The sequence below is a fragment of the Salvia hispanica genome, chromosome 5 (assembly GCF_023119035.1).
Source record: "Salvia hispanica cultivar TCC Black 2014 chromosome 5, UniMelb_Shisp_WGS_1.0, whole genome shotgun sequence".
NCBI lineage: Eukaryota > Viridiplantae > Streptophyta > Magnoliopsida > Lamiales > Lamiaceae > Salvia > Salvia hispanica.
In genome coordinates this window covers 24,931,174-24,945,229 of record NC_062969.1, presented here as the reverse complement: position 1 = coordinate 24,945,229, position 14,056 = coordinate 24,931,174, and the positions used below count along the sequence as shown (strand labels likewise).

Below are 14,056 nucleotides of genomic sequence, written 5' to 3'. Positions count from 1 at the left end.
TAGAGACGACTCACAGATTCAAAGGGACCCACATATATCAACCAGAATACGGGGTATTATCTAAAATAGGATTAGGATTTGGACTACCCACGAGCCTTGCAATTAATATAGCGACAAGTTGCCAACAAACAGGCAAACAAGTTTATTTTAGATAGAAACCTTTTTTACGTTTCATATATTGTCACATCTTTTTTACTTTTCTTACTACGTGATGCCATTATAATTGGTGGAGTATTTCATTATCTTGGCCCTTGGCATAATTATGTTGCTGAACTATAACTTAATCAAATTGGCATTTTCTTTTTTACAGATATGTTGCTGGTATCATTATTAAATCAATATTGTTAATCAGAAATTCAGAATCGAAAATTTGGAATACAAGAAAGAAATTGCGCACGTTCATAAAGTCATAAACACGTTTTTGTTTCATTAAAATATGGTATTAATAATCTCTTGTAACAATTATTATCCATTTATAAGAATAAGATTGGCTGTAAATTATCGGTAATACGAGTAGCATTTTATTTTAACTGAGATAAAGCAATATCATTATGTGGTGTCCAATCAAATTTCATTGTTGAAACTTGAAAAGGAAAATTAATGGTTATAATTTTGGTGGGATGAAATTGAGGGGAACAACAAATTGGGCATGGACCACAAACACCCACCATTGGTTTTGAACAAGTCATCTTCCATTCACATTTCACAAGATATCTAGATTCCATCAAGTGAATAAATATATACCCTCTTCGTCCGACCTTAAGAAGCCACAGTTTATAATTTGTTCCATCTCAACTTAAAATCCTCAGTCTACCTTTACTATTCTTTAGAATTAAACCACAAATTCCACATTTGCACTATGTCAATTCCATTAACTGTGTACATTCATATACGTATGTCACTTGTTATACTATAGTCTATCAATTCCTTAAAACTCATTTAAAATCAAACCTAAGTTGGTACACAAGTATTTAAAATCATGCGATTTACTAGTATAGCAGTTGTATATCTAACGAATCTAATCCATTTAACAGAACACAATTCTCCCATTTGGCAAGGCAACGAGTGGTCCCCAGGTATTAGAATAACATATTTTGCTGGTTTCAACTGTCGTTGATGTAATCACATACCTAATGTCATGACTAATATTTCTACCAAATATAGGTAAAATATAACACAATAATTGAAATAAAATCAAACCACGCAGACTCCAAGATGAAGAGATTCCAATTTAGATCGAAATACTCAAATGTGTATAACTAGTAGTATCACCTTAGCCCCCATAGAGCCAATACAAGGCAATGATTTATGATGTAGTACTTCAATCCAACCACAGAAGAAAATCGTTTTCTCATTCATTAGCTATAGAACAAAGTTGTCTCGAATAAAGTAATACCGCAAACCTGCAAAAACCATCTACTAGCAAATGCGCTGCAGCAGATCTCACTGCTAACGAATAAGGTCATTTGAGCATACAAAACTGATTCCAGTTTTAAGAGGAGAGGGATTGCCTAACTCCTGCTCTCACCTTGTAATTATCAGCTTAATTTGAGACTCGATAACGAATATGGTTCATGTCCTATTCTCCCACTGTCAAACCGAAGCCAAACTTGTAATCCTTCTTTCGGTGATCTATCTGCAAGATACAATTTTTGAAAACATTAAGAAACGCTTATATTGGGACATAGAAGTCAAGAGTATGAGAGAGTCTGGAGGGAGTGGGGGAGCTTGTTTATCCCGTTATACTCACCTCCGCAGATAGAAGAAAATTGAGACCCATATTGAGTCTCTCTTCTAGGAAAGCAGACACTGAACCGTTGGAGTCAATCTTTCCTCGCAGGCGGCACTGCCAAGAAAGAGAGCCGGTTAGATGACATCTCTATTTGAACAATGTCACACTAAGCTAATGAGAAATTTCAGGCATATTCAGAAAAGCACATCTGACAAGTTGGTTTATCAGATTAAGCAAAAAATCAGGGATGTATTTTTAATGGAAATAATAGCCATTTCAACAAGCAATATGATGCAAGTGGAATAAATCCAAAGCAGGATCATTAACAAAAGAGGCATAGCAGTCAACTGATAACTATACCTATAACAAGAAACACAACATTCAGCTTAATCTATCCTATTGAAATTTGATGGTCAATTACGGCTAGAAAACTCTCCGCTTGCTTCCAATACTGTGAGAATTGGACTGACGTACAAAAGAATCCACGGGTAAAGCAAAAGAAGTCGACTCTTTCAAAATGATGATTGGTGATAAATGCATTAGAGGGAATGGCATTATGATCTAACAGCATCGATACCCACTAACCACCAACGTTAAAGTTTATACATGAGCACCCTTAGCATTAAGTTTATGTACATCTGATAAAAGTATTATAAGTTGGTCTCTTCATACATATGATTTCTACAGCTAAATAAATGATTATTAGACCTCACAACAAAAGGTATTGCAATAATAAAATAATGCAGCTATCCAAACACTAACCTGTTTATTATTACATCAAAAAGAAACTTTTATTATTGAAACAAATGTTACCTGCCGAAGAATGTAATCATAACCAACACTGGATGTGACATCCCCAGACATATAGTTATACATTAAGTCAGTTGCCAGAGAAACCTGAAGGAAAAATAATTTGACATTTAAGTATACAAAAAAAAAAGAAATGGAATCACCATATTCACTAACAAAGAATAAACTCAGATCACCTTGTCAGATACTTTCTGAACATAGCTAAGGGCTACCATCCCAGTGCTGGCAACTTGCCCACTTGCAACCTGAAATTGAAACAGGCAATATCCATTTGCATCTTTTAAACCATAAGTAATCATATATGGCCCAACAAAGAGGAAATTGTAGGAATCGCTGGTCAAAGTTGTAACTACTCTCAGGAGAGGAAAAGTTAGGGGTAGCTAAAGCAGTTATTTTTCAAGCCACATTTCACAATTGAGCAAATACTTCAATTATTCACAATATGCGAGTCACATTATGTCATTTCCAATGGGTGATCGGTGATCCTCAACCAAAATAAAGTCATTACACATTCTCAAAAGTTGAGCCTTTGCTTAAGGCTTTTTAGTCCTACAACTTGGCCCCAAAAAAAATATGTAGAAAATTTGTTATGATATTCAGAAGTTCACACAAGGAACTGTTGATCAACTTGGCCTGCTAAAAGGTCCAGCTAGATCTACTTCCGCAAACAGATACGAATACAGACGATATCTCATTGTCCTGCAGAAGTAAAGTAAATAATGGCAATACAGACTACTTTTTGGATGACTTTATTTTTTTATATGATTAGAAAAACTCATCACCAATTCAGCCTCTAAAATGTGCAGCTAGAGCCACTACCCCCACAAAATATGCAAAACGCAAGTTTCAAATATGGCCACAGCCACGTGAAGGTCTCATATGAATAAGTTTCAAGGATGCTACCCAGTCTTTCCATATCTCAGTTGATATAATCACCACTAACAAAGGATTTCTGTGCTTAGCTCCTTGGGAGGACACAGATGAAGCACATCAAACAGATGTATGCAGACAAAAGATGATACTAGTTCACAATTAAATGTGTGTGTGAACTGTGAAGAGAATAATATTGCACATAAAAAAAATTACCATCTTGTCAGTGTTATAACGTGCCGCATAGCCAATGCCAGACTTCCGGTGTTGACCAGCCCAGAATACTTCACCACCTAAAGACAAATTACGGGTCACGCTCTGCAAGCAAACATGAGAAGAATCAGTCATAATAACAGCAATGCGTCTTCATATTCTCAAGCCATTTATAGAATTAACTGTAGCTGGAAAAATTGTATTACAACACTAACATAAGAATGGCGATATTTATAGCCAAAAATGCATTTAGTCGATCAATTACTGTAAATTCACTGGGTTCTGAGAGAGAAAACATGTAGATATTGGAAAGTATCTGAGTTGCTAGAACACATGCTTATGAAGGAGTTCTACAGCCATCAATGATTTTTGTCAAAATGGAAGGAACTTCAAAAATCATTCAGATTTCATCTGTCCCCCTTTGGACAAATGGGTGGAGGGATTTTTGATCTGGTAGATATATTTCCACGTTTTTAGATCATTTTTCACTTTCTCGGTTAGCCACTAGGTCTTCTCTAACTTTACTTAATCACGGATTTGTTGCTTTCGATACATTTATTGAAAGCAGCATTACTTCTTAAGGTAGTGTCATAGTCCAGGGTACTGAAAAACTAATTAATAGTAGTAGCTTATTATTCAATTGATCTACTCATAAATCCCTATTACCAGCATATAGATTTTAATATAAGATCCATCCACTATATTAGTTCCATATGCTGAAAAACAACTGCGAAAAAAAATGTGAAAGATAATTTAGCCCAATGAAGCATAAATTATCTCCAATCTCCATAATATTTCCCATAAAATTAGTGCAAATGTCCTGAATGATAAACTACGTATTGGTTCTTCAGACTATCAAACTATGTTTCCATCTCTACTGGATTGTTGAGATTAAGTATGAATAAACTCCCCAAGTCTTCCACAAATCCAGAAGCAAAGTATGACATTAAGCAATAACTGTAGCATATTCTAAGTTTCTAACTATAAAACTGAGCAGGCCTATATAATGATCTAACCCCATACCAGACACTTTCTAGATCAGCTAATACTTTAGAGTTTAGGCCAATAACTCACACAGAGATTTTAAAGCATGATAAAATTATGATACAATTTTGATCTGCTGGAATAATGGAAAGTATACCTCCGTCCTCCGGTATTGATGTTCTCAGATTTCAAAAGTTTAGTACAAATACACAAGCTTCAAGCGTCTACTGCTTTAATAGTTTGATTGATAAGCTAAGTAAATGCCTTCCGAAACAGAGTCAGACTGTTTACCTGTATGTAACTTGCACCAAGTAAGGCTCCATTTCCTACTTGAAACTGAGTCCTATAATCCGAACCCTGTATATCATATGAAGAGAGAACTTGTTAGCTTCAATTTGTACACCTAGGTCCAACACTGCATCAATATTATGATTAGTGAGTACCACTGTGACAAGCTCAAGGAAGAGAATGAGGAATGATAACACATCAAACGACTAAACACACAGTAATTACCTTATAATCAAAATTGAACATGCCATGCGACATATGAGGCTCGTTGGTAAGCTACAAAAAAAAGAAAGCAGATATTATTATCTAGTTCATCGTATAAAATAAGAAATGCAGACAACCCTTGGACAGCTGCCAACTTAAAACATTGTGGACGAATTAACAAATATGCCTACTTGAGCATTGCCCTTCAAAGTAAGATTATCAGACAAATCGCATTTAAGTCTTGCATTCAGCCTGCCATCTGTCATCACCCTCCCAAAAAGCATCAACTGCAGGAAAAGTAGTGACCGTTTATTAGCCAAACTAGCCCTTTCATAAGTAAACAAAATATAGCAGACAATGATTACCTTTGGGTCTATAAAGTTGGCCCCAAATTCATAATTAGCAGTGGGGATTTTAATTGTCTCGGCGGATTGAGCAGGAATCTCAGTAGGTCCCATCATCACACTGAAGGAAGATGAATTAGCTCTTAAAACAATATGCACTAAGGAGAAAATGGATGGCAACAAACAATACACATATCTAATAAAAATAAAATGCACTAAAATTGTACAGCATAAGAACAATAGTTTCACCTGTGGCTGAGAGAAAATTTTTGATTGAGTCCTTTTGTAAAATCAAATCGCAATCCTTCAAAGAGTTCTGGCTTCAATGACACTGGCATTTACAAGTTCCATACAAAATTTAATTATATCACATCATCACAAAATGAATAAAAACTGGCTTTTTTATAGAAATGGAAAGTAATTTCCTATGGAAGTCCCTATCTAGGCAGTGAACTTTAACCTTACATTCCCATTAATTTTCCGATACAAGCAGAACCACAACTGGAAAAAGAGGTAATAATGAATTGGTACGTGTTATATGTCAGTCAATGGCCATGCATGATGCCCATGCCAAGGGCTCAGTTATGCCAGTGGCATCGGTAATGGGTCTGAACTACTACAAATTATTTGCCATAGCAAATTGCAACCTTAGAGTGGAACGGTATACCGTCTAACTATTTACAACATTAATCAACATGCAATTTTAACTTATCAATCTAAAGCAATATTAATAACATAGCAAGAACTATGCCCTTGCATATTCAAGCTATTGCAAATGGTCTGGATGCTCGCATTTTGTTAGATGCTTTTTTAACAAGCACTTTAAAGCCAATGAGTTTACCAATGAAACTGGACTACTAAGCTAGGGTTTTAGCACAGCCCCAATATAAGAGAATAAACCACTTCCTCACACTAATACACGTCAAAATTAATTTAAAACCAGCAACAGAATCAAGGACAATAAAAGCAGACAATAGAACTAACATTCAAAAACATGATGCAGCCATTTTGCAAAACCCAGTCCATCAAATCTCAAATAAAAGAAATAGAGAAATGGTAAGAAGCACTAACTGAGTGCCTCGCGATGAATTTCTTCGTAGGGAATGGGGCAAGGAAGATTAAGGTAATCAACTTTAGGCTGCTCCACATCTGAGCTGGAAGCGGCGGCCGCTGGCGCGGCGGGGGACGGAGGAACGAACGCTGCCATTTCCAGCTAATCTGATCCGATGCCGGTGAAGAGGAGTTCCTTTCTCCGATTGAAGGGATTGAAACTGGAGTAGAAGAAGAGTGGTGCTACTACTTCTCCTTCGTCTTGCTCAGCGAGAAAGCGGCTATTTAAATGTGTACATGAGCTAAAATACTTTTTCCCCAAAACGTAAAACCCTTAAACCCACCTAATGCGCTTTTGACCCGACCCGTTTAGAATTAACGTGGGCATTTTTTTATCTGTCATAATGTGCGTGAAGTTAAAATACTGACGGTGAACCAATGTTTATTTTTATTTTAGACTTTTTAATTCTTTCGATTTTAATTACTCTTTTTATAAAAAAAAATAGTCTACGAGTTTTAATGATAAATTAGTAAAGTAAAAGAGAGGAGAAAAAAATAGATAAAGGAAAAGAGATATGGAGATAAAGTAGGTAAAGTTCTCCTTCCGTCCCTTGTAGTAGAGACATTTCCTTTCGGCACGAGATTAAAGAAAATTTGCGTTAAATAAGTTAAGTAAATGGATAATAAAGTAGAAAAGGAAAAAAGTAGAGAAATGAATAGAGAATAAAATGAGAGAGAAGAAAAGATGTTATTTTTTGCTAAAAAAGGAAACGACTCAGTTACAGTGGACAACTAAAAAAAGGAATACTACTCAGCTACAGTGGGACAACTAAAAAAAGGAATACTACTCAGCTACAGAGGAACGGAGGGAGTATAAGATAGGAGAAACAATGAGTAAAGTATGAGAGATAGATTTCTATTTTTAGAAATCAGACGATTCTTTGTGGACACCACGAAATAGCAAAATGAGACTATACATACAAAACTTCTCATACTTAGACTATACAATAGGTTAAGTGGGAGAAGACATAGAGATCAGCGCATATAAACAACCGAAATCATAGCATAGATAAAAAAATCTCATACTTAGATTATACAATAGCTAATTAGGAGAAATTGCATGCCACACGAACGCACAAAAACATAATCTAAAACACAAAATGACACATTAAAAAAATAAAAATAAAAACCAATCTCAAAGTTTAAACAACGTACTAAAACATAGAAACTAACTTGTCAAATTTGTAAATTACTTCCCTCCTTGTCTCTTTGTGATCTTGGTGCGATGTGCAACTGCACCCATTTCCCGACTTCCTTATCCAACATTGGTATTTGTCTAAAATCATTGAAGTCGTCGATTTTCCACTTATCATGCCTAATATTCCATCTGAACCACAATTCTGTTGGAGCATCCACTTTGTTAGGAATTGCGAACTTCTTAAAATTTCCAATTTTAATTCATTCCACCCAGCTATCGACCCAATCCGAAGGTTCTTGAACCATTATGGCACATCTCCAAACAGACAATGCCGAAAAGTTACTAGTCTTCAAACTCATTCTGAAACTCCATCTTGCTCTTTCTTATGCGGCATGCTTGTGTCTAAACATTTCCAAAATTTTACAATGACATGTATCCCTTATAATGATCTTGATTGTTTAGATCCATGAAATTACCCCAAGATTATGCCCAAAGTGTAGCTCCAATAACAAAACACAAAATAAACAAAGATATAGTGGATCTAGCCACAAAAACTAGATCCAAAATAGAGATCCATGGAAGATAAGAAATGAGAGAATGTGTATTTGATGAGGAATTAGAGTTACAATAAAGGACCTTGACAAAAAAGATGGAAACAGCCCTAGGCAACTTTCATCAATTCTAATCACCCCTTGGCTCCACTACACAATGGCTACACCCACATTGATGCATACATTTACTTGAATCAATCTAAGAATGAGACAAGCATGAAGGAATTTGGATACAGTCCTCAAAGAGGAAACTCACTAGGGAAGTAATTTTAATTCAGCTAAAATCTAGAATAAAAAATTACATCAAAAGGTATTTATACTAATGGTCCAAAGTGTCACACGGTCAGGTGGATTTTCGGGCAAGAGTCACCCGGCCGGGTGCCATTTTGAGACCTCTCTCTGTTTCGTCGCCAAACCCGACCGGTGAATTACAAAAGGGAAAAATCACCCAGTCGGGTGTCGTTTTTATACACCTTGTTGGTTTTCCAGACCCGGCCGGGTGCCCTTCCCAGGCCTCGTTCTTTGCACCCCCGGCCGATCTTCATTGTTCAACACGATCCTCATCATCGGCTCCTCCACCTTCATAGACTCCTCCCGCATGGCCTTTTGAATGAAAGTGGACAGCCCCTCTCGTAGCCCGGCCTCGTCATGGGCCCTTCACGCGAGGTCGCATCATCCTCCCCTTCTTGGAAAGGATTAATCCTCAAATTGGGGCTACCTACAAAATCAAAAAGACTCAAGTTAGCCACGTTGAACATGCAACTCATATTGTACTCACCGAGCAAGTCGATCACATAGGAACGGGCCAACACAAGGAACGGGTCATCTCCCCTTGGGGAAAGCTTCCCTTTGGTCTTGTCGGGAAAGCGTATCTTCCTAAGGTGCACCCAAACCCAATCCATTGGCTCGAAAATCATCTTCTTGCGACCCTTGTTCACTTGGTGGGCCACTTGCTCCCCCTTCTCCTGAATCCTCTCTTGCACTTGAGCATGTAATTTCTTCACGAACTCAGCCTTCTCTTCACCCCTACATCAAGCATATATGGCAAAGACAAACCTATCGTGGACAAGTCCAACGGGGTTAGAGGATTAAACCCATAAACAATTTCAAAAGAAGACAACTTAGTAGTGGAATGGTAGTCCTACTATAAGCAAACTTGACAATGGGTAGACACACATCCAAGACATCTTATTATCAAAAACTAGAGCAAGAAGAAGAGTACCTAAGGACCGATTCACTACTTCCGTTTGTCCTTCTGTTTAGGGGTGGGCGGTAGTAGAAAAGAGAAGTTTGGTGCATGTTGCCCCAAAGAGTTTTCCAAAAGAAGTACAAAAAGTTTGGGGATGGGAGGTAGTAGAAAAGAGAAGTTTGGTGCCTAGTTGCCCCAAAAAGTTTCCAAAAGAAGCTCAAAAAGTTTGGGGGTGGGCTGGACAGGGGCTTATTCCTCATTTACAGCTTGTCCTTTTGTTGTCGCACCTTTTTTCACCACGCATAGTGGAGCTCATGTTGGTGAAATTTTCACCGGTGGTGCCTAACAATGTAATATCCCTACTTCTAGAATATTAATCTTATTTTGTGCATTTAAATAAATCAAAATATTATATGCATGGAACTCATCAAGATAATTTAATTAAAACAAATTCAAAAACTTCACGCGTTCATAAAAAATTGAATAATAATATAATATCATGTCCATGGAACTAATAATGATCACTTAACTAAAACAAATTCAAAACTCCTTATTAAAAATTAGATAATATAATGATCCATGCAGTGTAATAACTTCAATTCTAATTAACTTACCTATGCACTTAACCACGTGATGCCCTTGGAAATCCTAGGAGTTAGAGAATCAAATTGAAGCAATTTTGATGTTTTGATGCGCCGTAAAGTTCAATTGTTTTAGTGTTTGGTTTTTAGATGTAAATGACAAATAATTTACTTTAGGGTTTAATATTTAAGGTATTATTTTTATTTTCTTTTTATTTCATTTCTCTACATGAAAATATTATGTTGGCATAGAAGATATATTACTCCCTCCGTCCCACTTTAGGAGTCCCAGTTGAGTTCGGCATGGGTTTTAAGAAACTAGTTTTACCACTCGAGCTATGCACGGGCCAAGTAATTTTCAAAAAATAAGAAAATATATTTAAAATAAATTAAATAAAAATAAGGAATATATAGAAAATATGTAAAAATTATTGAAAATAAAGAATAGAAACTATTTATATTTTGTATTCAAAAGATTATAAAGATTTATAAAACAAATGATCAATATTACTAATGAACCATTTTATATTTAGCATATGATTTATATAATTATAAATCATAAACTGTTACTTAAAGAAAATACTGCTACTATTAACAATCCTTCAATCATGAAATGTAGTGTAATAAAAGGACATGAGGGAGGAGAGCCAGCGGAGAAAGGAAATGCCCTTTTCCAAATACGGCTTCAAATTCAGAGTTTAAGCCTTGGAAATAGGCGAGATGGTGGAATCGAATTAGATTGCGTTCATATTTTTTTTAAAATTTGCGGATTTTGGTTTGGTTTGGGTCGAATGTTTAATATCTAGATAATCTTAATAGCGCATAATTTTACCTGAAGTTTGTTAACGTGGAGGAACTAGGAATCTGTGATTAATGTTATAGCTTAAACAAAAATATCTTGATTAAAATTACACATCAATTATAAATATCAATACACTAAAAAAAAATACCCCAATATAAATTAAAACAAATACCCAAACAAAGATTAAAAAGTGGCCTAATCAGATTTATTAAATTGGACCAACATACGTGTATAACAAAACTTTCTTCAAAATATAAAATTTACTCATTTAAAACTAAAAATACTAAATACATACATTCCAAATTATACGATATATCTAAAATATTAAGGATTTAATGCAAATAATATAATTATAACCACATAATTACATAGACATTATAAAGACCAATACACTAAGAGCCAACAAAATATTAAGGATTTAATGCAAATAATATAATTAGAAACCAAATTATACTTATTAACTATAAAAACTTTATAAAATAGTTCAAATAAGAATCTAAGCAATACCAAGATATTCTTATAAGGTTTTAGAAAATATTCATTATTTAGTAATTGCGTTAAAAAATAAAATATATTTAGTACAATTGAATTTAACAAAAAATAATTCAAACGAATTCTTCTATTTTATATATATACAAAACAATTTATTCTTATTAACTAAAAATAAATTACATAAAAGTTCAAATAAAACTCTAATCAATACCAAGATATAATTATAAGGTTTAAAAAAATATCCTCAAGTAGAAAAAATAAATGTCATATACTTAAAACCAAAATTTTGTAATTTTTTTCTAAATAATATTACACCATATTATGAATAAAACAACTTCATGAAGACATAATTTACTCATTTTAAACTACAAATACTAAATACATACATTCCAGAAAATACAATAAATTTGAAATATTATAGCTTCTAATAAAATTATTAATTATAATTACATAATGATTATAGAGGTCAATACACTAAAGGCCAATAAAAAATAACACATGCCCTAACATAGAATAGGAATGGCCCAATCGAATTTATTAAATTGGCCCGGTCCAAATTAAGAGGCGCAAACTAATTAATTCAATTAATTAGAATATAACTAAACAAATAATACACTTAGGGATTAAACCATAGATTATACAGCCATATATAATGATTTTCCTCCTCCAAAACCTATGGGCGCCGCTCCTTATAAACCCTAGCAACGACCCTTTCTCTTTACCCCGACAGAAAGCCGGCGCCGACCTGCAAATGCACTACCGTCGACGACCTTCATACACACGCTATCTAAGCTTAACGACGAAGATCCTTAAATTTGGAGCTATACGACTACTGTTTTAATTCTAAAACCCTAGAAATTATGCACTCAATTTCGGCGAGATTCCTTCCATTCGACACCGATTTAGCCCGACACAAACCATATCTATACAACCTCATCGAAGACGGAATGATTGCAACGACTAACCTCAATAAATATGTTGATATGCTACTCAAGTTGACCGATTTAGCTTTCGATTTAGTTGGTGAAAAAAGATAGTGGAATGTGGGTCCTACTTTTATATATTAGTTTTATAATAAAACGTGAGTGGAAAAAGGTAAGTGGAATGCGGGGCCTATTACCAATTATGGAATATTCCAACCGGGACTCCTAAAGTGGGACATCCAAAAATAGTAAACCGGGACTCCTAAAGTGGGACGGGGGGAGTAGTATTTAATGGAAATTTTAATCCTTAATTTTATATTTTAAACAATATACATATGGCACTATTATATTGGTGGGATAGCAAATAATGTAGGAGATTTTGCATTTTAAAGAATAAACACATGACACTGTTCTATTGGTGGGGTAGCAAATGGTGTATAAGGTGGGGGAGGTGATCCTCTCCGATCAAAACTCATCCTTGTTCTCTCCCTTTCGCGCTCTCTCTCCATGCAAACTTCTTCCCTCTCTGTAAATTTTCGACAACTCCTCTACTCCCTCAGATCAGCCACCGCAACAACTCCGGCCACTCCACCGTAAAATATGTAGCACACACCACCAATCCATCTCAACTCCTCCTACTTTCTCTTAATTTTGGAGCTTAGGTTGCAAACCCACCTCCACTTAGCTTTTCAAATTAGTTAGAATTAGAGGTTGGATTCTTCCATAACCTCTTTAATCTTGTTTCTAAGTATAGTAGTGATGTTAATTTGATGTGATTCTTTTTGTTGGAGTCGAAATTAGGATTCTTGAATTTGGGGGTTTAGTAGCTTTGATGCTTTTGTGTAAATTGGCTATGGAATTATGTAATTGGAAGTATGTTATGATATTATAAGCATGGAGGTGATAGAAAATATGATGTTGGAAATTATTTGTGTCCATAAGCTCTTGATATTGATTTTAAAGTTACCTTCTTGATAGTTTTGATATTGTATAATATTGGGACTGATTTTATTGTGAAGTTTGATATTGGTTGTTGATGCTTAAAAAGGATATGGTGAAAGAGGTTTAGTTGTTGGTTGATATAAAAAGACTGTTGGTTATGAGTTTAATTTTAGAGTGAATTACATTTTTAGGCTCTATACTTTCAGCGACAAACATTTGCGGTCCCTATACTTGCAAAATATCATTTGCGGTCTCCATACTATACCAATTGCTCGTTTCAGGTGCTTTTTCACTTTTTGACCAAATTTTAGGACAAAAACACCCCCAAAAGTCTAAAGGATATTTTTGTACACTCACCTCCAAAAATAGGTACTTATTTTGATATTTATGTTAATTTAGATACTTTAACCGTGATTTATATTTTATTCAAATATTTTTTTTTGGATTGGTTATAGTATAAAATATATGCATAGTTTTAATCTTGGATTTTAAATTAATAAATTAAATACCTACTTTTAGAGGTGTACAAAAATGCCCTATAGGTTTTTTGGGGCGTTTTTGTCCAAAAATATGGTCAAAAAGTGAAAAAGCACCTGAAATGAGCAAGTGGTATAGTATAAAGACCGCAAATGATATTTTGTAAGTGTAGGGACTGCAAATGTTCGTTGTTGAAAGTATAGAGCCTAAAAATGTAATTCACTCTTAATTTTAAAATAAAGTTGTTGTCACATATTTTGAAAATTAATTAGGTATGTTTTATGGAGAAAAATGTAATTGTGAGGCTTATATTTCTGGGACAGCCGGGTATAGCTTTCATTTTCCGAAGTTATTGAACAATATTATCAAATTACTTTGCTTCTTTTTGCTATAAATGTAGATAGGA

At 34.7% G+C, this 14,056-nt stretch overlaps 1 protein-coding gene across 1 annotated transcript; it reads right to left on the bottom strand.

Moving 5' to 3' along the window:
* Positions 1–1,206: 1,206 nt before the first annotated feature.
* On the bottom strand, positions 1,207–6,796 carry LOC125190612 (mitochondrial import receptor subunit TOM40-1-like). The gene is made up of 11 exons (XM_048087952.1): positions 6,517–6,796; positions 5,695–5,776; positions 5,467–5,566; positions 5,293–5,388; positions 5,123–5,173; positions 4,901–4,966; positions 3,629–3,730; positions 2,719–2,787; positions 2,546–2,629; positions 1,751–1,846; positions 1,207–1,636 (listed from the first exon to the last, which is right to left on the bottom strand). The coding sequence occupies exons 1-11, from the start codon at positions 6,650–6,652 to the stop codon at positions 1,580–1,582; spliced, it is 939 nt and encodes a 312-aa protein (XP_047943909.1). The 5' UTR covers positions 6,653–6,796; the 3' UTR covers positions 1,207–1,579.
* Between the last annotated feature and the right edge of the window lie 7,260 nt (positions 6,797–14,056).

What these genes read in the sequence shown, in the direction of transcription:
- LOC125190612 (XM_048087952.1), bottom strand. Translation starts at nt 6,652, where the DNA reads ATGGCAGCGTTCGTTCCTCCGTCCCCCGCCGCGCCAGCGGCCGCCGCT. An exon ending in AAATTTTCTCTCAGCCACAG is followed by an intron (nt 5,567 to 5,694) that starts GTGAAACTATTG and finishes ATCTTCCTTCAG; the next exon opens with TGTGATGATGGGACCTACTG. An exon ending in GTTATAACACTGACAAGATG is followed by an intron (nt 2,788 to 3,628) that starts GTAATTTTTTTT and finishes TTTCAATTTCAG; the next exon opens with GTTGCAAGTGGGCAAGTTGC.